We start from the raw sequence: 22,185 nt of genomic DNA, 5'->3' as shown, positions 1-22,185 counted from the left end.
ACCGACCACCGGGTTACCAGCGCCCACTGCTGGTCCAAACAAATATCTGACGTCAACACAGTAAAATGACTTTTTTTTTTTTTTAAAAAGTCCAATTGTTAAGCCACAAACTACATTTTCAGTTGCACTTTTAAAAAGAAAAAGAACTATTATGTAGTTTTGAATTGTTTACTATAGAACCAGAATTTAAATTAATAGGCTTCTTCTTCATTTGTATTATTCCTTTATTTATTTCAATTCAAGATTTATTTTTAGTGAAATTGCATTGTTTTGAATAGTTTATCAAGGGATTCTTTTGACAATGAAAAATAAAAGGAAAATAGTACAATATTTTCCCCAAAAAAATACAAGAATATTTTTCAGTCATCATTTGTCTACAGTCCCATTTTGTAAAATAAATCGTGAGAAAATCGTATCGTGAACCCAGTATCGTGAATCGAATCGTATCGGGAGTTGAGTGAATCGTTACATCCCTAACAGTGACACTATCTTAGTGCAACATTTCTGTAAATAAGTGTCAACATACCAATGAAAGCAAATACGTATCTCCAATAGTGCTTTCTGTAAACAAAAAATAGGGTCTTTCTTACCAGTGACACCATTATAGTGCAATATTCCAGTAAACAATATATTGGTTCCTTCAACAGTGACAACATTTCTGTAACGACGTACCTGCACATTTTTGTGAAATCTTAAATTCCCCCCCCCCCCCCAAAAAATATATAAAAAAATAAAATAAATAAAAATCGATACTTAGCGCAAGCATATCGATAATCGATCGCGCAAAAAAAATATTGCAATATATCGCCATATCGAGAAATAGTCTCACTCCTAGTCAAACATGGAGCCCTGCTCCCCATAGATTATATATATTATAAGTAGTTTGTTACATACATTTCTACTACAGGTACCCTATAAGAACTTTTATACTAGAAAAAAATACAGCAAGGTGTTTAAAGGAGGATCAAATGAAAAAAAACAAACACTTGTTTTGTAGCAAAGAAGTGCGAGTCGTGATCATTTTAAATTAAGTTTATGCTTACAGAAAACATCTAAGAATAAAAATCAAGGAAATGCAACTCTTTCCACTTGACTTGAACTGTTACTAAGCTGTTAAGAGATGTTAATCTTGACAAAAATTGGCGGAATTGTCAGTTATGAATTTCTGTTACAGTTACACCACATTTTCAGTTTACTGACCAACTGTATTTAGTCTAGTCCTGTACAGAACATGGCTCTCTTGAGCAGCTTCTTTGATTTTTGGAGGGTTTGGTTGATTTAAAAGCAGATAAAGTTACGAAGGCTATAATACGATTTTGTCATGTCAAAAAATGATTGATTTTAAGCTATACATCATCCACCTGCTGCAGTGGAACATTTGTAAGTCTTTTTTGGGGGGGGGTTCCCTGCATGAAGCACACATGGGCATCTCATCAGTCTTTGTGTTTTTCCAACAAAGATGGGTTTTTTGTGTGAATAAGAAATGAACCCATGTTGTCGACTCCTATAGACTCTAATAAATGATGATGGACAGCTTGGAGTCAAAGGTGAAACTTGCACACACAGCGAAAGACCAAAGCGATTTCATACAAAGCCCGTCTCAGAGTACTGTCGACGAGGGAACAATATCTAAACATGAAGAGAGGCACTGAGTGCACTTCTGTGCCTTAGTTTGCACCGCTCTGCTGGACACAATCATGGCAAAAACAAACAGCAGGAACAGAAATGATCTGACAGTGTCTGCGCTCACACGGAGACTGAAGTTCACCAAATATAACTACACTGAAAATTAATTCAGAGACTGCTCAATGGGGAGGAAAGGTCACAACTGCCTTTCAACTAAAAGACCCTAAGCTCAAGACCACTGTGGCCTGATCTTTCCTTTCAGGTATCCTTTTTGATGATAACACACCTGGTGTTATACAGAGTGACTTGTTATCAGCGATTTCAGCAAGCCAGATGAGATCAATAGACCAGCTAAATGGAAGCAGCAAGAAATCTAGCTTGTAGTACATTGGCCTTTCTAAGAACTCGGGAATAAACTCCTGCTTTCAATTCATAGTAAGCGTAAATATGGGTGTGCATGTATGTGATTATCTGTTACTGTGTTAGCCAAGACTGAAAGAAGCAAGTGTCTTTAGTTTTTCTGGCGGGACAAATGGATGGATAAGATTTTGTATTTATTTTTTTACAGGCAATCTGGAACAACTAGAGGTAAACCTATAGATTTCAAACACATTAGATATGAAAACATGTCATTGTTAATGGATTGGCAAGTGGGATATGACTTGTCCTCATATTTGACAAATTAGTTAAATAATACTTTGACAAAGAAAGAGACAAACATCAAGTATTGGGAGAAATTTGATGGTTAAAAAGTCAAAAATACAGACTGCCATCTTTTTTTCTTCCACCATGGACATGAATTTTTATTTATTTTTTTTAAAAGGCTTCTATTTTATTTTATTTCAAAGGCTAATCGACAAAATAAACAGCCATATTTATGATGCTGCTCCAAATCATTTTTTTCTCCTGATATTCAAAAGAAAGTCAGCCAAGTCTGGGGTAAAATCTGCCTGATCTGAAACAATCAGGCCCGTAAAAAGATTGGACGCTGACAGTAGGAAACTTAAGGTCAAATAACAGGAAATACAAGGTAAGTTAGCTAAAGTTCTGCAAAGACAGGATTAACAATTACAAAGGAGAGCTAAAGCAAAGGAACACAAAGAACAAGTGGCAAAACCGATTTGTACAGATATTGCTTTCACAATTCAAGCAAAGTCAAAATAACATATTCACAAGTCAAAAGTTGGATATTTTAAGCACACAAAATAATCAACAGTATCAACCAAGCTAAAACTACATTAGGACCTTACTAATTTGGGTCACGGAACTATGTGAAGTGGTTTAAAAGAAGAGGCTTGGGGGATAAGCTGAGAGAGGAGTGGACCGAGTGGTCCACTTTAAAAAATAGAGGCTGACAAAAAAAAAAAATGCAATTATCGAAATAAAGGCAGAAGATCAATCCGTCTTCAAAGAAATAACATGCCGACTGTAACCAAACCTCTCTGGATGCTCAGCAAACATTACGCAAGCCTGCCTGACTAAACGGGATGTACAAACACCGTCATGCAGTGTTTTATTTGCAGCAAAGTCGAGCTGAAGTGAGTCATGTCAATTTTTATAGATCCAGCTGTCACGTGTGAATTAAAGCTGCAGGAAAATCTCATTTGTGGAACATCCAATAACTCCCTGTTACAAAGTAAAATGACATCAAAGTCATTTCAAGAATGCAACACATTGTTGACAATCTTGGCATGCCCAAGACTAAAAGCACACACACACACACACACATATATATATATATATATATATATTAATTTTATTTATTTATTTTTAATTAAAAAAGTAAAAGACTAAAGTCAAAGAGAAAGCAGAGTCATGTGCTATTTTCTGTTATTGCAGAAGGGAGATCGGTAAACTGATAACCATTGATTCAAAATGTTCTTAGTGGAAAGACGGTTCCCTAATACGTTTCGGTTTTAACTCTCGCCCTGGGGGCAGGTCCGTCCTAATTAGCTTCCCTTGTTCAGCTTTAATTAAATATTGGTTCCACGTGATGAGAAGAGGCCAAGTGGCAGCTCTCTGTACACAGACTAATGACCTCAAAGGCAGCAATGGTTGACTGACCCTTCCAACTAATCCCTGCCGTTTGCCTTTCACTTCTTCCAGATGAGCAAACACTTCATCTCTTTCACATGACATATTCATCTCTATAGTTAGTAAAACAATCAATCCGGATCTTCCAAAAGGAGCAGAATTTCTAACACATGATTGGTTACTATTGATAAGTGCAATTGGAAAAATACATTAAATTGGTACTGCACGAACAAACAAAAATCTATTTATATATATTTGTGTTACTGACCCTGGGGGATGACAAGAGGATCATGTGTTTACCTATTTAGAAGTAATAATTACGATTATTAATAGGTAGTATATTCTACTGTCTACTTATCGAGGATGTGTATTGCCTAAATCGACTATTAGACAGATAAATGTCCTTGACTCGCAGTATGTAATAAAAACATTCTATTGACTGGAAAATCCAATTTGGTAGCAGCATAAATTATTGATTAGGACTTACAGTCAGACTTGCATAGATGGCATGATGCATTTGCTTCTTTCTATTAGGGCCGGTTATAGCAATCGGTTGATTCATTAGTGTTTTGCATCTTCGTTTTGAACGATATTTTGGGTATTATAAGAATTTGCGTTCATGTACTGTATATATCTTCTGTATATCAAGGATTGTGGCCAATATTAATATCTGATATCAGCTGAAACATCAGATGAAGGTTTCATTAAACCCCAAAAATCTGTAAGGCATTAGCCCCCAAAAAATACAATATTGGACTTGGTAAATGGATGGACTTGATTTTATATAGCGCTTTATCACCACACTGAAGCAGTCTCAAAGCGCTTTACATATTAGCTCATTCACCCAATCACTCTCACATTCACACACCAGTGGGACAGGACTGCCATGCAAGGCGCTAGTCAACCACTGGGAGCAACTTAGGGTTCAGTGTCTTGCCCAAGGACACTTCGACACATAGTCAGGTACTGGGATCGAACCCTCAACCTCTCGATCAGAAGACGACCCACTACCACCTGAGCCACGGTCGCCCGTATTGGTAGGGCTTTAGTTACTCTCTCTCAATACTGAGTAGAAGCCAATTTGCATTTCTTCTATTCTGTCTCTTCACACTGAAAGATTATTGCTAGCTGGAAAAAAATGGTCACGTAACCCAGTAGGCAACTTCTGAGCATAAACACATTCAGGCATTAAAAAAAAACAAACAAGGCCTTGATTCAAAAATGAAAGTTTCCAAATAAAAAACAACATTTGTCTCGATTTTCATTATTATAAATTAATTTGGAGAAGCCTTTGAATTTGTAACCAACTGTATATGTACATACACATAATAACTGTATATGAATATTAATAATGTGAACAGAATCCTTTGACAGTGCAGAAACATTAGATGAAATCTTAGTTTTTTTAATAAATGATATGTTGATAGCGTTAGGGTGTGTCTAGCAGTGTTAGACTGAAAAACAAACATGGAAATGGTCAGACTGGGTTTCCCATGAGATTCCTGACATTCCTCCCTCTCTCTTCCTGGTTCATTCACTGCCTCTGTTGCTCGACCCCCAGAGAGCAGCTGGCTCCCTCACATCCTGACAGGACTACTAACCACAGCTTAAAAACACAACACGTTTGTGAGATGTGTGTGAGGCTCAAACCAGAGTGTGTGAAATGGGGCATCTGGGGTAACCCAGCAGTAACGCAGAGCATCGGACAGACAGTGGATAAGAGAATGTGTTTGCCGACTACTGGAAAAGATAAATCTCCATTGTTGAGGCTAATCGGGACGAGTGAATTGAAGGGCAAAGGTCAGTGTTTGGGTAAAAGATAAGGATCTGTGAGTCTGGCTGGCTCGGGGGTTAGACTAAACTGTGTGATCAGCAGTGACAAAGACTATGAGGCAAGTGGACACAACAAGAACTTTAGAGAGACAGAACCCACTTTATATTTAAAAATTTAAATTACAGAGTGAGGTAGCTGCAGTGATCTGCTGAGACTAAATTTGACAGAATCAGCACGTGCTGGCCCACTGCAGACATGTGTGTCTCGAAATAGAGAAGCCGAAAAACCAATGAAAACCAGTGAGGAAGAGAGAATTGCCTTTAGCGATTTGACTGAGCATGCATGAACATGCAACACATGCACGACTCCATCACACGCACGCACACACACGCACACACACACACACACGTGTTGTGCTCAAAAGCACGCATTCCCTTCGACTCAATCCTGTTAGTAAAGGTTTGTTTTTTTTGTAACGCTAGACCTGTTTATTTCGTTGAATGTTATCAGGAATATAAGACAATATTAGACCATAGAAAAGTTTCTGGATATAAAAAGATGCCATTTTCCTCCACAGCCATGACTGCCACATTTTTATATTAAACACCCAAAGTTCAAACGGTTTCAGTTTTAACTGCTCATAATGTTTTTCGTTCCCCATTTTAGTATTTCACACCTTAAGTTGTAATTATCTTAGAAATTTTGATTGTTGTAGGTGAATATCTAGATTAGCGATTTCAGAGAAAAGCTGTCCCCTTTGAAGATACCTTGAACAGAGTAAAAAAAACGGAAAAAGGGCAATAACTCCGGAAAAAATAATTGCGCGCTTCTCATCTTCGAACTCCATCAAGGCATTGATACCCTGAAGCCACACACCAAATTTGGTTATCGTATCTTGAACCGTTTCTGAGAAAAGCTGTCCCGTTTAACTCGGACGGAAGGACAGAGCTCAAACCTATACCCCACTTTGTGGGGGGGATAATAATCTGAGAAGAATTCTTAAATATAGCATTAATAACAAAAGGAATGTTAAACTGATTGATTTACAATAAAGGTTTCCATTGATTTGGTTCAGAAGTTTACATGGTTTCTAAAACTCATTAGATTACCTGGAAAAATGAAGCCAAGCAGAAAAACATGGACACGGCATGTAAGCTATTTTACAGCTGTTATGTTTTAAGGTTTCGATTTGAAGTTTGAACATTTATTTTAAGAGACACATGTGTATAACATCTACAGGGGCCGTGTGCCATAACATCGGCTTCATTCAGAGAAGAAATTGTAGACACACCACATTGGGTGAGGAAATCAGTCAGAAAACTGGAAGGGAGTTTACTCCCATGTTCAAGCACGGTGTTGAGAAACACTTGAGGAACACAGACTTGTTGCAGCAGGATAAGCACAGGTGTTACCAATAATTGTAATGGTAACCTAACCTGGCGAGATGCAGTGTGTAAAAGAGGCAGATGCACCTGTGAGAATTGAGCATTATTGTAATAGGGATTTCCTACATTTTTGGAAATACTGTTAGCATACGCTTTATTTGATACGGTTTCACTTTGCTCTGCGGAACAGGAAAAGAGAGCGATAGGGCAGTGGAGAAGAGAGACAGAACACCATATTTTGTTTAATCAAAGCCAGAGGTTAAATAATTCCTCTATCTTGTATACACTTAATTCCCCTTTAAGTTTTTTCTGGTCGTTCTGCGCATGCTCGATGTAAATGGCTGCCCGGACTCCAGCCAAGACTATATATACGGACATTCACATGGACTTATTACGCACACGGACCTCGAAAAACTGAACAGCTTCAACGGGGCATGACGCACGAATCATTATAAAGTTCATTTTTCACTCAACGTCCTGTACAGTGGAGGTAGAACAGCTGTTGCATTAACCGCTGGCTTTGATTGACCAAAGTACAATGTTCTTTCTCCCTTCTCCGCAGATTAAAATTTTAAACCGTATGTTACTGTTGAGTTACTGCTTCTAAACTACAATCAAAATAAAAATGAAAGCATTTTTTATTATGCGGTCTTCTTACGTTGTAACCGAAAAGAAAAGGTTTGTTGTGTGTTTTTTTTGCAATAGACGTGAATACGTCACACTTTTCCCCAATCCCGGATTGTATTTCGTTCATAGCAGCACATGCAGAGATAGGATTATGAGTACAGATTTAAATGAGATTTTTGAGCCAAGTCAAAAAACATCATCTGTTATTGCAAACATTCTCATCGGAGCAAAAATGACTTCATCACTGAGTCACTGGAGGAGGACTAGCACATCAAATTAGCTAATGATGTCTGAACATGTCTGTGTATATGTATCAGAAGAACTTGGCATGAGGCCTGATTGTAGAAAAATCACAGCTGTATCTTTGCTGCCTAAAATAAGCTAGACTATGCATGTCCCTAACAAACCTGTCTGTGCATTTTAACTAAATCTCTGAGATGGGGGACTAGAGTGTATAGGTTTTCTGTGTGCATGCTTGTGTGTGGATCTCGGTAGTTCTGCAGATTAACTTGAGCAAAGCCTTCCTTCACTCACTCACTCACGCTCCGTGAGGTCAGTGGGCGAAGAGGTCAATCCCACGTCTGTCAGTCTTATCTGTGTGCACAAACGTGCTGAGTGTGCATACACAAACACGCACGGGACCATACACACTAAGCAAAACGATGCACAACAGCAGGATGAATGGGATGAACAGATAGTGAGTGAGGAAGTGAAGTACTACTAGGCTGTAGGACATTGTTTAAAATCTTCCATCATGCATGCATTTTTTTACCCACATGATTATAAATAGTTTCCAATTTTGTGATTCAAATTTTCCCCAATTCCGTTTCATGGTTTACCCATTTCCGCATCATTTCACCCTCATTAGTTTCATCCTCTTTCCATATTTAGAAGACTTTACTGGCTATAAAACCTCAAACTCGTACTACAAAACCTTCTAAATAGGGTTAATAGAGCCAACTGCTGTTATTAATTTTACATTTATATGCTTCAGATGGGCTTTCCATTAAAGTTACCCTGAAATTAGGGCTGGGCGTTATGGATCAAAACTCATATCTCAATATTTTTTCTCAAAATGGTGACAATAAATAAATATTTTTAACTCAATAAAGTCTTACCAGAAAGATAATTCTAGGTTAAATTTGCTGATGAAAATTGCCACACAGACACATTTATTAACAAACAGCTGCACAACATGTGCTACTTTAGTATTCTCCAATAAGGGACAGCACATGTGAATGAGTTCTGTAGCGTCTTGTTTAGGGGAAGGTCTGGGTTAGAACCCACTCAGAAATCCCTAAAATTGTGCTTTTCATGCTGTTTTGAGAAATAACAAAAGCAGCGACTCCTAAAACAAGTATTTTTTTATACAAAATTAGCTATAAAAATTTTTTTTAATTGAGCAATGATTCAGAGGTTGTGCTGAAAATGCTTTTAACAAAGAGTAGAAATCAGGTCAACATTTACTTGTGACTCTAAATATGAGCTGCTTCTTGTGAAGGCAGAAGCATTAAAACACATGAACTATTATGTCAAAACAAGGACATTGAAAAATGAGAAGCAGAATTGCTCATCATTAGAAGCATGTGCTGCTTCCCCTTCTCTCAGATCTAGGCTAGCTCTGCTGTGATCCGATCTCTGGAACGGTGCTAATCTAAGCAGGAGTTCCTATTCAATCTGCCAGCTGGACAAAAGGAGCAGGAAGCAGCTCCACAGAGAGAAGCAGAATAGAGTGAGAAAGGAGAGGAAGACAGGAAAAGTAAAAGGCCACGAGCGGAATGGTTCGTCTCACATTAACTAAAGTCTGTTTTTCAGCTCCGATATCATTTTTGGTGCAATATACACATGTTTATTAAATAATGAATTGGTACACAATGAGTTTAGGTTTGTCAGATTTTCATTCAAATTCTCAATGTAACAAAAGAAGGTACCAACGTAACAAAATTACTTCTTGGGAGTCACAAAGCAAATCATTGAAACAAAAACTTGGATATTAAGCTTTGCTTTTTCACTGTAAACCTTATCCTATTAAAAAAGGATTCTATACTTTTTCACCCAAAAAGGCAAAGAAGTAGAGGATTATGAAAATTGGGTTGTATTTCTCTGCAATTTCCCTAATTTTTCATTTATCAAAAAGTTGTGAGAGTCATTTTCTTCATGCTTGCTTTCCAACTCGGATTTCTCGCACACCTCCAGTCGTGACCGCTCGGAGGTGCGTTATTTAATGTGTTACAGTACAAATAAGTTTCTTTAGTATCGGTGCTGCTGAATAAGAGGCAAGGTGAGCAGCATCGTGTTCTAATGCTTGGTGTGAATCTGAGTGGCTCATGTTCCACCATCTGCCTTTTTCCAAAACTCCAGAACAATCACCTCGAGCTTGGGAGGAAGGCCGAGCATTCACACTTCACCTCTTCACCAACTACAGCCGGGGCCCAGCCAACCTTTCTGAGGCTTCCCTTTGAGCTCCAGCTGGCTGCGTCTCAAACGAAAACACGATTGGATCCTTCCCCCCCCAGCACTTATCTATCATATAGCATTGTACTATGGCGCAATTGCCTTTGACACCCATTTTGCAATATTTTTTAAAATAACAATGCATCAGCTATTGAATGTAACATTAAACAACAACTAAGTGCTACCATGTTTAATTATAGGACACACTTATTAAAAGCGATGTACAACACAATGTGTTAAGGTTAAGGGACTTGCTTAACGTCCCATAGTAATAGCAAAAGTTGGATTTTAAACATTAAAATAAAATAGGCTTTATTTCCAAAACTTTTAAATTATTCCATGACTTTTCAACACTGAAATTTCCATAACTTTTCCAGGAATTTCATGAACGTGGGGACCCTAAAGCTAGCTTTCACTATGGCGCGATAACTTTTCACACTTCAGCAAACACAGTTTTCATTTTTTAAGCTTTTTAACAACAAGTGACAAAAACTTCTTTTGTTATTTCAGTTTTTTTCCAAATGAAGAAGATTGAAGAATGATTATCCCCTTGCAATTTGAACGCCCAATGCAGCCACCACTGAAATGCTTTAGGACTCGCAGGTCATAAATTTGTCCCAACAGTAGGCTGCAAAGGCCTCGAGCTGCTCAGTGAAAGCAGAGCAATATTAACGCGGCGAGGCGTTCCCTCATTACTGCCTCGGCATTCGGCTTCCTGTTTGGTAAACAGTGGCTGTGGATGAGTAGCAGAGCGACGGCCTGGGAGAAAAGTGGATAGAAGAGATCCTTAACCAACCCGATCTGGTTTGAGGGCTTCCACTCACAGGCCCCTCTGTCTCTGAGGCCAGGATTTGTTGGCTGGTTGCCTAGAAAACCTTGGCTCATCCTAATTTCACACATAATAAATGAATGTCTTTATAACAGCGACAGTACTCACAATGATTATATAAACTTTATTCAGTTTCATGCTCTTTTGATGATACATATCGTCGAACAAAGAAGAGCTATATTCTTCATTCGTGTTAAGACATATTTGGGGCTTTGGCGGTTACAAGTCATTGTTTTGCCTCGAAACTATTAGGTCAAGTTGGGAATTATCTTAGTCAATTGTCAGTTTTATTTGCTTGTGTTTGTTAATATAAGTAATATTGACCAAGCCTCAAAACAACAAAACAACACCATACAACAATATCAATAGGGCCTTCAATTTTCTGTGATCGCAGTGAATGGAAAGAAGACATTCATGTAATCTGAAACAGAGAAAGCAATCCGCATTGTTCTGTCCTGAGGGGGGCGGGGTCTGTGGCACTACATTATTACATTAGTTCCTGATTATCTATCACAATAGCAACATTTTTGAGTTTCAGTACGTAAGTGGTGGCCTAGTGTTTACAGAAGTGGGCTTGTAACTGGAGGGTTGCCAGTTCGAATTCACGGTCCATCACTGTAGGACCTTGAGTAATTCCCGACCGAATTGCTTCCAAGACTCTTGAATTAGATATTCTTAAACTCAATGAGACTTTCCTGGCTAAATAATAGTGTAAAAAAGCAAAAAAAAAAAAAAACACGTCAGATCAATTAAGTGGACACGTGCGTAAGAGCAGCAAATGTATAATCGATAAATCGGTTCATCACACGAGGTCATCACAGTTCTAGCAGAGTGGTTCATTTGGTCAAAGCAGCCTGACACTATCCTCTGCCTAATGTCCACACGAGTGACCAAAAAAGTCTTTTCCATTCTCCCTCCTTTGGCTTCATTTAAAGGCAAATAGCCACAATTTCCAACAGACCATATTCGCAACGGAACAAATATCTTGCAGCTTGTTTTCCAAATTAAATCACTCAAAGCACGCACACACACACACACCTCAACCTGAACAGGTGACCAGCAGATGTACAGGTGTGTGCAAACACAGTAAATAAACACAGACTCAACCAGACCGAGGTGTTATTCATACTTACCAACAACCATTAACGTGAACTCAAAGCCTCGTTTCACAGACTTCCTGTACACTTGGTTTGGGAGGTTGGCGAAGCCCACATAGCCCTCCAGGTTCCTCTGCTGGGAAAAAAAACACACGGACACATTCAGACACAATGTTTCCTAAATGTCTTCAACACAACATCAGAAATTTGAATAAAAACAAACACATTGAAAAATTGTGTTGGGTGATGCAATTAATTTATCAATTTCAGGAATCAGAATACAGTTTCATGTAGGGGTGGGAACCTCTGGGTACCTCACGATACGATACACGATACAAAGCTCACGATAACAATTATCTCACGATATGACAATACTGCAATTATTGATATATTGGTCAGAAATCAATCTACGATAATATGACATAACAAGAAGAAAAAAAAGATGAAGTTAAAAAATACAATTTTTATTTTATATCTCTGAAAGACAATAAATTGAAAAAGTGTCCTATGAACAGTGACACCATTTTAGTGCAACATCTCTGGAAATACCTATTTGTTTACATTGGTATGTTGACACTTATTTACAATAGTGCTTGCTGTAAACCAAAAATAGGGTCTTTCTTACCAGTGACACCATTACAGTGCAATATTCTAGTAAACAAAATATTGGTTCCTTCAACAAAGTGACAACATTTCTGTGAAGACCTACCTGCACATTTTAGTGAAAAAGAAGAAAAGGTTTTGAAAATAATAAAATAAATCTTAAATCCAAAAAATATATATATATATATATATGTATATAATTTTTTAAATCGAAACTTAGCGCGAGCATATCGATATTTGATCGTGCAAAAAAATATTGCGCTATATCACCATACTGAGATATTGTCACACTCCTAGTTTTATGTATAAGGTTTTTAGAGTCAAACACATGAAAGATTAAACAATTGGTACAAATCACTTAATGGATATTAAGGTATTTCAGTTGGAAGGACAAATTATTTCTAAATTGACGAGTGCAGCACAAAGTGCTTTTAAATTATAAAAAACATAACTCAGAATCAATCAAACAAAACCTTTAGAGAGGTAGACACGTGTCTTGCTCGAATGCATTAAAATAACAGTGAAAAACTTTCTTAAAGTTTAAACAAATGACAACTGATAGCACAAATAGGAGCCAACAAAAAACACAGTTTAGTTTCTCAATACGAAATAAAATCAAACAACAGTGAAGTCACAACTGTTGATTAATAACTAAAGCTTTGTTCAGTTGGTTGTGGCACAAACCGTACATTATCTGATTCCACAGGCCAGTGCGAATAGAAACAGAACTTTAAAATGTGATGTTATTTCCTAATCTACACAAAAACACACTGTCACTGTTTTTGTTTTTCATTTTGTGAACCAGCTATCAGCACATAACTGAACTAAAGAAAGTGACAATCTTTAACAAGAACTGCAGCTGCGTAAATATGGGCTTTGGGGAAAAATATTTACATCATGGAGGTCAAAGGTTAGCGAAACAACAGACAGAATGAGAAGACTATGTGGGTTTGGCTTTGTTGAGGGACAACAAACAAAAAGCTCAATTTAAGCCATCAAAGGCAGCTAAAACGACTCATTCTGGTAATGTGGAGTGACACTACAGGCAAAAAGCTCACACAAATATAAAAGATGAAACAATGAAGGCAAAGGTCGTATGTGTTGAATTGCATCAATTAGTCTGTAAAGCAGCTGCTCTTTCCTTTAAGCGCACATGTGTGTTCTTGTATTTGATCCGGATCTCTGCCACTCCGCTGTCCTGACAACAGCCTGCCTCCGATTGGCCCATACGCTACATCAGGCAAACACAATGGATCGCATGCTTTACTTATAAAAGGGGCTGAATCTACAAAGCTGGAAAATCTGCTGATGGAGAGGTTCAAAGAGGGATGAAGTTACAGCAAACACAGTCACATGAGGACAACGAAGAGCAACCCCTGCTTTAGTTGAAATAAAAAACTTATCACCTTTGTCTTTTAAGTACTATCAGTGAAATGCCCCGGCTAGCTTTAAAACCTTACATAACTGCATAAGGGTTTGAGTAATCATTGCTAATTTTCTAGCCCACTTAGCGGTGGTTTCTTTAAAGCTTAAAATCTATTGTTTAGGCACAGGCAAAGTCTATTTTTCAAAATTAAAATCAGAGTAGAGAAACAGCTAGGGCTGGGCAATATATCATGATTCAAGATGTATCGAGTTTTCTATTTTGATGATACAGAAAATGACTATCACCTATATCGAGATATATCTATATTGTTTTTATTTATACATTCACACAGTACAAATCATATCATACAAGTATTGAATATTATTCATAGAGTGCAGTCAAACAGTGTCCTTTGCACTTTTTCCATATTTCTGAGATATATATTTTTATAGCTCATTTTGTTTGAAATGCTAGTTTTAGGGGTCGCTGCTTTCGTTACTTCTCAGAACATGAAAAGCGCAATTAGATGAATTACTGAATGCGTCCTAACCCAGACCAACCCCTAAACAAGCCACACTACAAAACTCACTCACATGTGCTGTCCCATATAGGAGAAAAAGCCAAAAGTGGCACATATTGTGAAGCTGTTTGTTAATAAATGTGCCTGTGTGCCATTTTGTATCAGCAAAACCAGAATTGTCTTTCTGGTAAGACTTTATTCAGTTAAAAATATCGAGAATAATATCATATATAGCGAGGGCTGCACGATTTTGACAAAAAAAACCTAATTGTGATTTTAAAAATATATATATTTTATACATTTAAATGCATATTTTTTATGATCAGGTTTATTGATTAAGTTTTAATCAACTTAATTTAAATTAACCTAATTTAAATGATCCGGAAAATAAATGTGCAAGAAACATCACGTGTAAGAAGTGTTTTTTCACCACTAGGGGGTAGAATATTTTACAGCATCAGAAGTTATCATTAATCTACGATGTTTCAGACTCTACAATCCCTAGCATCGATGGTCTCGTCCATAACAACAGAACAACTTTATCCACATATCTTCTGTAGCTCTGATTAGATGTTTATACACTGAGCAGGTAAAACTGATTAAAGCTGCTGCTGTTTCCACAGAGCACAGCAGCGCTACACGAGAAACGGACGGAGCTTTTACAGACAAGTTAAAGTTAAGCAGCCACTGTTCTGCTCCGATTTAGGAGTCAGTGAGGATTTGCATAGTTTTTGGCAGTTTAGACGCTGTTTAGGTGGTGTTTGAAGCGGCCAGGATGAGTGGGAAGGACATTTCCGCATAAAGAATGCCCTTTCCCTCATGAGAGTCGCCACTTTAGGCTGTTGTTAGCAACACATCTTAAACAGGTGTAGTTTTGCAATTTAACAGCATTGTAAGCTGAGAAGGAATAAAACTTGAAAGAATAAATTAAACTAAAGGCAGGTTTATAGACATTAACTTCAGGTCACAACAAGCAACAACAGTTACTAGGCATGTAACGATTCACTCAACTCCCGATACGATTCGATTCACGATACTGGGTTCACGATACGATTCTCTCACAATTTATTTTACAAAATGGGACTGTACATAAATGACTGAAAAATATTCCTTTTTTTGGGGAAAATACAGTACTATTTTCCTTTTAGTTTTCATTGTCAAAAGAATCCCTTGATAAACTATTAAAAACAATGCAATTTAACTAAAAATAAATCTTGAATGAAATAAAGGAATAATACAAAGGAAGAAGAAGCCTATTAATTTAAATTCTGGTTCTGTAGTAAACAATGCAAAACTACTTTTCTTTTTAAAAGTGCAACTGAAAATGTATTTTGTGCCTTAACAATTGGACTTAAAAAAAAACCAGTCTGCACTGTATTTGCGTCAGATATTTGTTTGAACCAGCAGAGGTAACCCAATGATCGGTTGGCATGCAGATATCATGCAGTGAAGAAGAGATGCTATGCTAGTAGACAGAGCTAATAGAAAAATGTGACTTTTACAGATATTCACGTAATATTACAAATATTCTTTCAGTGCCAAAGGGGTAAGGAATCATTTATGAACATATTTAAGAGTAGAAGGTGGCCAGAAAGAAAGTAGTAGCAGATTCCGCCCGGCGCCAACACTTCTGGATAGCGCCCTCTGCTGTTTAAAAAAAGTACTGCGATTCAATTTTCACAGCATCAATGCAAACCGTGATACCTATGAATCGATTTTTAACTGCCTTATGATTAATCGTTACATCCCTAACAGTTACTCAAGGCCAACTGGCAGAAAACAAAAATGTATTACAACATGATAAAACTTTTAGGACATGTGCCTGAGATTGTGTGATTTGCTTTCCATCAGCTTCTCTGTATCCATCAGCTCTTTGAAAAATTCAGCAAATTAACATTGGGACCGCGCGCACACACACACAAGGTGAAGCAGCAGTGTTACCTGTGTGTACTTAGCTCTATTAGCATTAGCTCCTTTAGCATGTCCCGTGTCCCAGAAGCAGGAGGTCTTCCGCCTTTCACCGCTAACGGAGCATCCGTCCTGCGCTGCTGGTGTTTACTGCTTAAAGTACGGTACTAACCCAAATCTCATGACGTATCCAGTTTTGTTCTTGCCACAGGTGAAAGTCAGCAATGTCCGAATCCGGAACAAAAACATTGACTTAAAAATATCAGAAATGCCTTTGTTTGAGTTCAACGCGTGGTGATTCAGTGCTGTGTTGAGACACCAGATAACCTCTCCACGCAGCGTTGGCGCGCTGCCCATAGCCACCCTTATGTCAGCAGACAATGAAGTAGAGGTGGCGGTTGTAGCTGTGTTGGCTAGCTCACCTATTACGTTACCAGGTGGTCGTGTTGCTGGTGGACCACAGAAAGATGCCATCAGTCTTCCTCCCATTTTTGTTTTCTTCTCGTCTTTTTAGCACCAGAACATTTGCTGTCATGTAAATTTGCACCCGTACGCACGCGGTCCAGAGGCAATCTAGCTCCAAGTATGCAACCGAGTCAAAGCTTGAATATCAATAATATTTAATACCTCATAAAATCGCGATTAACACTTTTTAATACTTTTTAAGGGCCCTAATTTTCCTACAATTGATTTACCAACTTTTAATACTTTTTAAGACCCCGCAGAGACCCTGTAATTATTATATTAGATCAATTTAACCAAAAAAAAACAACTTATTCTGCAGCATCAGGGGAGGGAACGAGCCATCTGTTTCATTGACGATCTAATGCACGCAGATCCACGACAAACCATTAAAACCAGCCTGAGGCTTTTTCCAACCTCTCGTTTGATCGACCCTCGGCTGAGTTTGGCTGTTATGTAAAGCAGCATTGCTGATGGTAGCGCTCTGCTTGGGTTGGCCATCTAAAAGCTTCATTGTGAGTCGATTATCCTAATGTGAGCTTATCTATGTGTGTGTGTGTTAATGTTGGTCACTTTTAAAACTGATAATTTTTTATCCTATTGTGACAAACTAGGGACACTAGTCTGGAAACAAAGAAAGACCATGTGAGGATTGAAAAAGAGGAGGAACAGTCCCAACCACTCCTGTTAACCCCTCCCCCAGCAAACCCAGTGGTGATAGTAGCTGCCTGGTTTCACTGACATCATCTGGATTGCTGAGTGCGCCCCCACCCCCTGGAGCCTCTTGCAGCTGAGGCTCTCTAGTCTCACTGCCTCCATTCCTTATGACGTAGAGAAAATTATTCATTACAAATCACTGTATTCAAGATGAGGGAGGCAGAAACCCATCTGAACACACTTGCTGTGTCTCTTTAGGCTTCCTGCTGTCTACGCATCCATCAGAACAGAAGTTAGAAGATCAATGCCAGTAACCTCAGCCTATGTCACAGACACAAAGAAATAAACAATGTGTGTTGTTCACTTTTATTCTGCTTTAAAGAGGAAATAAAGCTCCCATGTAAACGTGGCCAGTGTGGAACTCTTTGTGAATTTTTTTCTCAATAGAGACTAGTGACAAAGGTAGGGACTTTATCTTGTGTTATTGGAGAGTTTTGATGTTTTACAGACATGAAAGCACGTCTCACTCACTGCTGTGAGGACAGTAAGAAGCTCAGTCGTTCCTCTGCCTGCTGATCCCCGCTGATCAGTCAGACACTCCACACCCACTATGCAAATGAATTGCGTCTCTTCTCTCCACCTAAGATGATGTTTCTCTTAGGTTTACAAGCAATTTATCCCGTCTGTTATCACTCTCTCTCTGGCTTGGTATGCGGGGCGGACTGCGCACAGACTGAAAGCGGATCGCGTGCCGTGCGGCGCACATACCGAGTCAGAGAAACCTCCGTGGAGTCTGTTCCTCCTGGACACGTTTATGCCTTTAATCTGTTGCTTCTCCACCTCGGTCTGCCTTTCCTCTTGCTTTGCCATGTAACCACTATGCCAAAAGCCGCGTTAGCGACTTTGGCTGGAAAATGTGCCATGGGGCTTTCGCTACTCTCAGACCGTGAAAGCGCATAGATTTTTGACAAGCAGCTCAAGCAGCCAATAGTATTGCCCAAAACAGCTAATGGATAACTCTGTCGGTAGAAAGATCTCAGACTGGCTGAAGTCCAGCGTTATACTCCTCGATTTCTAAAGCTCATTTACAGAGCCAGGAAAAGCAGAAGATTTTCACTGTCCATTCAGAGCACTTTGGATTACAATATGCTCAAAGATGATAATGGATTTTTGAACAAGCGATGCCAAAAAAAAAAAAAAAAAACATATCTACTGTAGCTTTAAGTCTCAACAACTGGTACATAAAAGGAAGGAAAGAATCCAGAGACCTGATGTGGAAATGACTACATGTGTGATATCGTACGCTGATAAAACAAGAGTCTAAAAACACTGAAATGTCATCAGAATCATGTCACTAATCACTCGTTTGTGTTAACCCTTTTGCTATTAAGAAAAACATATATACATATATATATATACATAAATACATATATATTTCAAATGAAGCAACTTTATCATGCAATGTACAATTCAAATTGGAAGTAAATAATTTAAAGAAAAATAGGTCAAAGACATTAGAAACTTAAAACATATTTTTTTCTTAAAGTTGCACAATTACAATGACAAAGCATTTGAAGAAAAGTAAAGATGAGATTCGTAAAAACAAATTTATATAATTAATGAAACAAATAATCTAAAAGAAAACTAAATTTAACCATTAGTCAAAAAAGAAATACAATGTGGGAAGTATAGTTGTTGGAGACCTAATACAAAAAGATGGAAAACCAGCTAATAAATAGTGTTAGTTGTCCTAACTAATAATATTTAACCAAAACTAATAAATAACGGCACTGGCTAGAATTATTTCTCAAAAACAACAAAAAGCATTGTGGATGCTATAGTAACAGAGCTTGCAAAGCAGGTAACTGGAAAACTTAAGTTTAGGCAGTGGCAATCCGTACGGTTGCCATATCAATATACAGGCATTCTATCCATATGCGGTGCCCTATTTGGCCAGTTTACGCCACGTGATAGGTCAGTCGTTGGCCAGTTTAAGTCATGTGACTAAGACTAAAGTTAACCATAAACCTAACCCTAAAAATTGTTGCGATATTGGGTTATAACCTAACCCTAATGGCGTGTTCACACCAAACGCATCAAAAGCTGCAGGTGTACATTCACAATATATGGTGGACACGCTTCTAGGGAGCGTCAAAGGTCCCGCTGCGCGTCCCAAGCCTCCTGTGCAACTTGTTTTGAAGCTTTTTCTCCATTCAGCACACTTCTCTATAGCCCTCTGACGTCACAGTGCACACACTGAGTCACACCAAAATACATCCGACCAGAAACACTGCCTTCTCAACACAATGTTCCCCACCACTTCACAGTCACTGGGTAAATTATGAACATAACTGATCGCCACAATATCCATTCAGCAACAGAGAAGCCCTTCCCCTCAACACTGGTGACAAGCGTCTGTATTCAAAGAGCACAAGCGTCCAACTACGCGCGTGAGGCACAAGTTCGATGTCCGAAAGGCGTTTGGTGTAAACGTACCATCAGAGGTCCCGCTGCGCAACCCCCGCATCCTGTGCAGCAGGTTTTGAAGCTTTTCGCGCGGCGGGCACTTTTGACGAGCGTCAAGCGCCTCCAACCCGACTGGAGTTGGGATTGTTGAACTTTTAGGGCAAATCACGGCGCGTCGACCAATCAGGAGCGTTCCCCAACCGTGACATATTCAGAATAATGAGAAGGTAAAAAAAAAAAAAAAAAACACTAACCGGAGGCGGAGACAGATGGACTGGCACTCTGCTGCTGGAATAGAGTGCCTGTAGTTGGTGTCCTGGTAGGAGATGCGAGTGCCGATGCGAGTCAGAAGGTTGTCAAACAGAGCACGGGAGGGACAGAAGTAGCGCTGAAAGCAACTCTCGTCCGAGCGCAGCTCTGGTGAACCCAGACACGGCGCAGAGGCGCAAATGAAGCCAAGCAACTCTCTGGATAATGTAGAGCCGATGAACGGGAGTCAGAGGCGGCGTGTTCAGCAAGGAACTCCGAACTTCATTCTCCATTCACCCACACTTCACTATAGCCCTTTAACATCACAGCGCACACAATGAGTCACACCAAAATACGTCTGACCGGAAACACAGCCTTCTCAACAAAATGTTTCTAATCACTTCACAGTCACTGGGTGAACAATGAACGGAACTAATCGCCACAACATCATCCATTGTATGAACACCACCGGCAACAGAGAAGCCCCTCCCCTCGGCACGCATCCCGAGCATCTTCGACATTGGTGACGAGCGTCTGTATTCAGTGAGCACAAGTGCCCAACTACGCACGTGAAGAACAATTTTAATGATCAAAACGCGTTTGGTGTGAACGTTCCATAAGACGCAACGTACTCCAGTAACCGTACCAATAGCACCAGTAGTTGTCCATACGGCAACCGTGCAAATAGACACTTTTTTAAGTTTACAACAATAAACCAGACAAAAGCGGCAAATACAAAAAATAAAAAAATAGACATAGGTCATTGAATTTTCCGTTCAGAAAAGGAAATCGAGAAACAAAAAACGGTATGGTTTTTGGATTTTTCAAATTGAAAAACTAAAATTGAAATTCATGGCATATTTCTTTATCAGGGTCAAGAACGGATAAAGAAACATTTTTTTAAAAAAATTGGTAGATTTTAAATTTTAGTTTCGAAAACCAAAAATCAGACTTACCAGGGGACAAAAACAAACAAAAAAATAAAAACGATATTTTTTCTTTATGAGGATGCTGCAGTTTTTCTGGCACCAAATAAGTCTGAAGTCACTGTACAAGAACACAGTCCACCACAAAGCATGTTACCTAATGTAGTCAGTCATGTTTGGGGAATGTGTTGAGTAATGTAGCTAGTACTAGCTACTGGGGTTTTGCTTCAGGGATCTTGGCAAAAAAAAGAATCAACCTCACTCTGCTCTAATATTCAGTACTTTCAAATCTGACATCTGAGGTTTCAATCACAAGCTTTCACATGTCACCGATGTGAAACACGTTCCAACGTGAATTCATTATGGGATGTCTTTTTTTCTTCCTCTTTACAGGGAGCTGTAATTGAGACCAGTTCATGTCTGACACATATTGGATGCCTTCATTCAAAAATAATAATTATTAATAACAATAGTAAATACACCAAATAGTAAACGCGTTTTAAGGATTTCATAAATAATCAAACACTGCGTTCAGTGAGATATAAATACACTGCAGTAAAGTGGGTTCACCGTCTGTCGTTCGCTCCAAAATGGTCTTAACGTGAGGCGTGATTAATGATTAAAACGATTACCGTATGACTAAAGGGAAATTTAAACGTTCACTTTAAGCCAAACTTAACTTTACAGTGTAAAGCGCTTTCCCAAAAATAATGTAAATTGTTTTAAACTTGGGTAACGGTGGTTGCAAATGGCTAATTAAGCTAAAAACATGGATCATTGCAATGGACTCTGGTTGCCAGTTGCTAAGATTGTGACTCAAGCGCGGCAGAAATGGTCTTTCAGTGATGAGTATTTGTCGTAAATCTGCCGCAAGCAACACATTTGACTTGTTTGAGAGATAAACGACACTTACAGTGATGCTAGGAACCGCGGTCTCTGGTCGCTCGATCATTGTGCTGTCACCACCCAGCCTGAGACGGTCTCTCACTGCTGCATGCACCGATAACACGTCCAGGGAAGGAGAACCAAAGGAGCGGACAGGAACCCGAGGCTGAGCCCGCTACGAAAGTGCAGCGGTGTGGTACAAAACAAAAAATGAAGATGAATGAATGAGGATGTAACACATATGGCCACACACGGAGAGCACAACCAAACGGAGCAGAGTGAAGAAAAACGCTCGAACGACTAATTGTTTCTCTCCC

The 22,185-nt window shown here is 38.8% G+C and overlaps 1 protein-coding gene across 4 annotated transcripts in view; it reads right to left on the bottom strand.

Moving 5' to 3' along the window:
* Nucleotides 1-22,185, bottom strand: part of LOC114464724 (septin-7-like) — a 50,113-nt gene extending 27,928 nt beyond the window's left edge. The window contains exons 1-2 of one of the 4 annotated variants that reach the window (XM_028449213.1): nt 21,897-22,185; nt 11,863-11,962 (exon numbers count right to left, since the gene is read on the bottom strand). In XM_028449213.1, the coding sequence (XP_028305014.1) occupies nt 11,863-11,962; nt 21,897-21,935 (139 nt within the window). In that variant the 5' untranslated portion in view covers nt 21,936-22,185. The remainder of the gene's footprint in view (nt 1-11,862; nt 11,963-21,896) is intronic. The other 3 variants (XM_028449214.1, XM_028449216.1, XM_028449217.1) reach the window with 3 other exon arrangements.

Source organism: Gouania willdenowi, chromosome 6 (assembly GCF_900634775.1).
Source record: "Gouania willdenowi chromosome 6, fGouWil2.1, whole genome shotgun sequence".
In the NCBI taxonomy this organism is placed as follows: Eukaryota; Metazoa; Chordata; class Actinopteri; order Blenniiformes; family Gobiesocidae; genus Gouania; species Gouania willdenowi.
The sequence above is the reverse complement of the archived record's forward strand: the minus strand, read 5'-3'. Positions and strand labels throughout refer to the sequence as shown.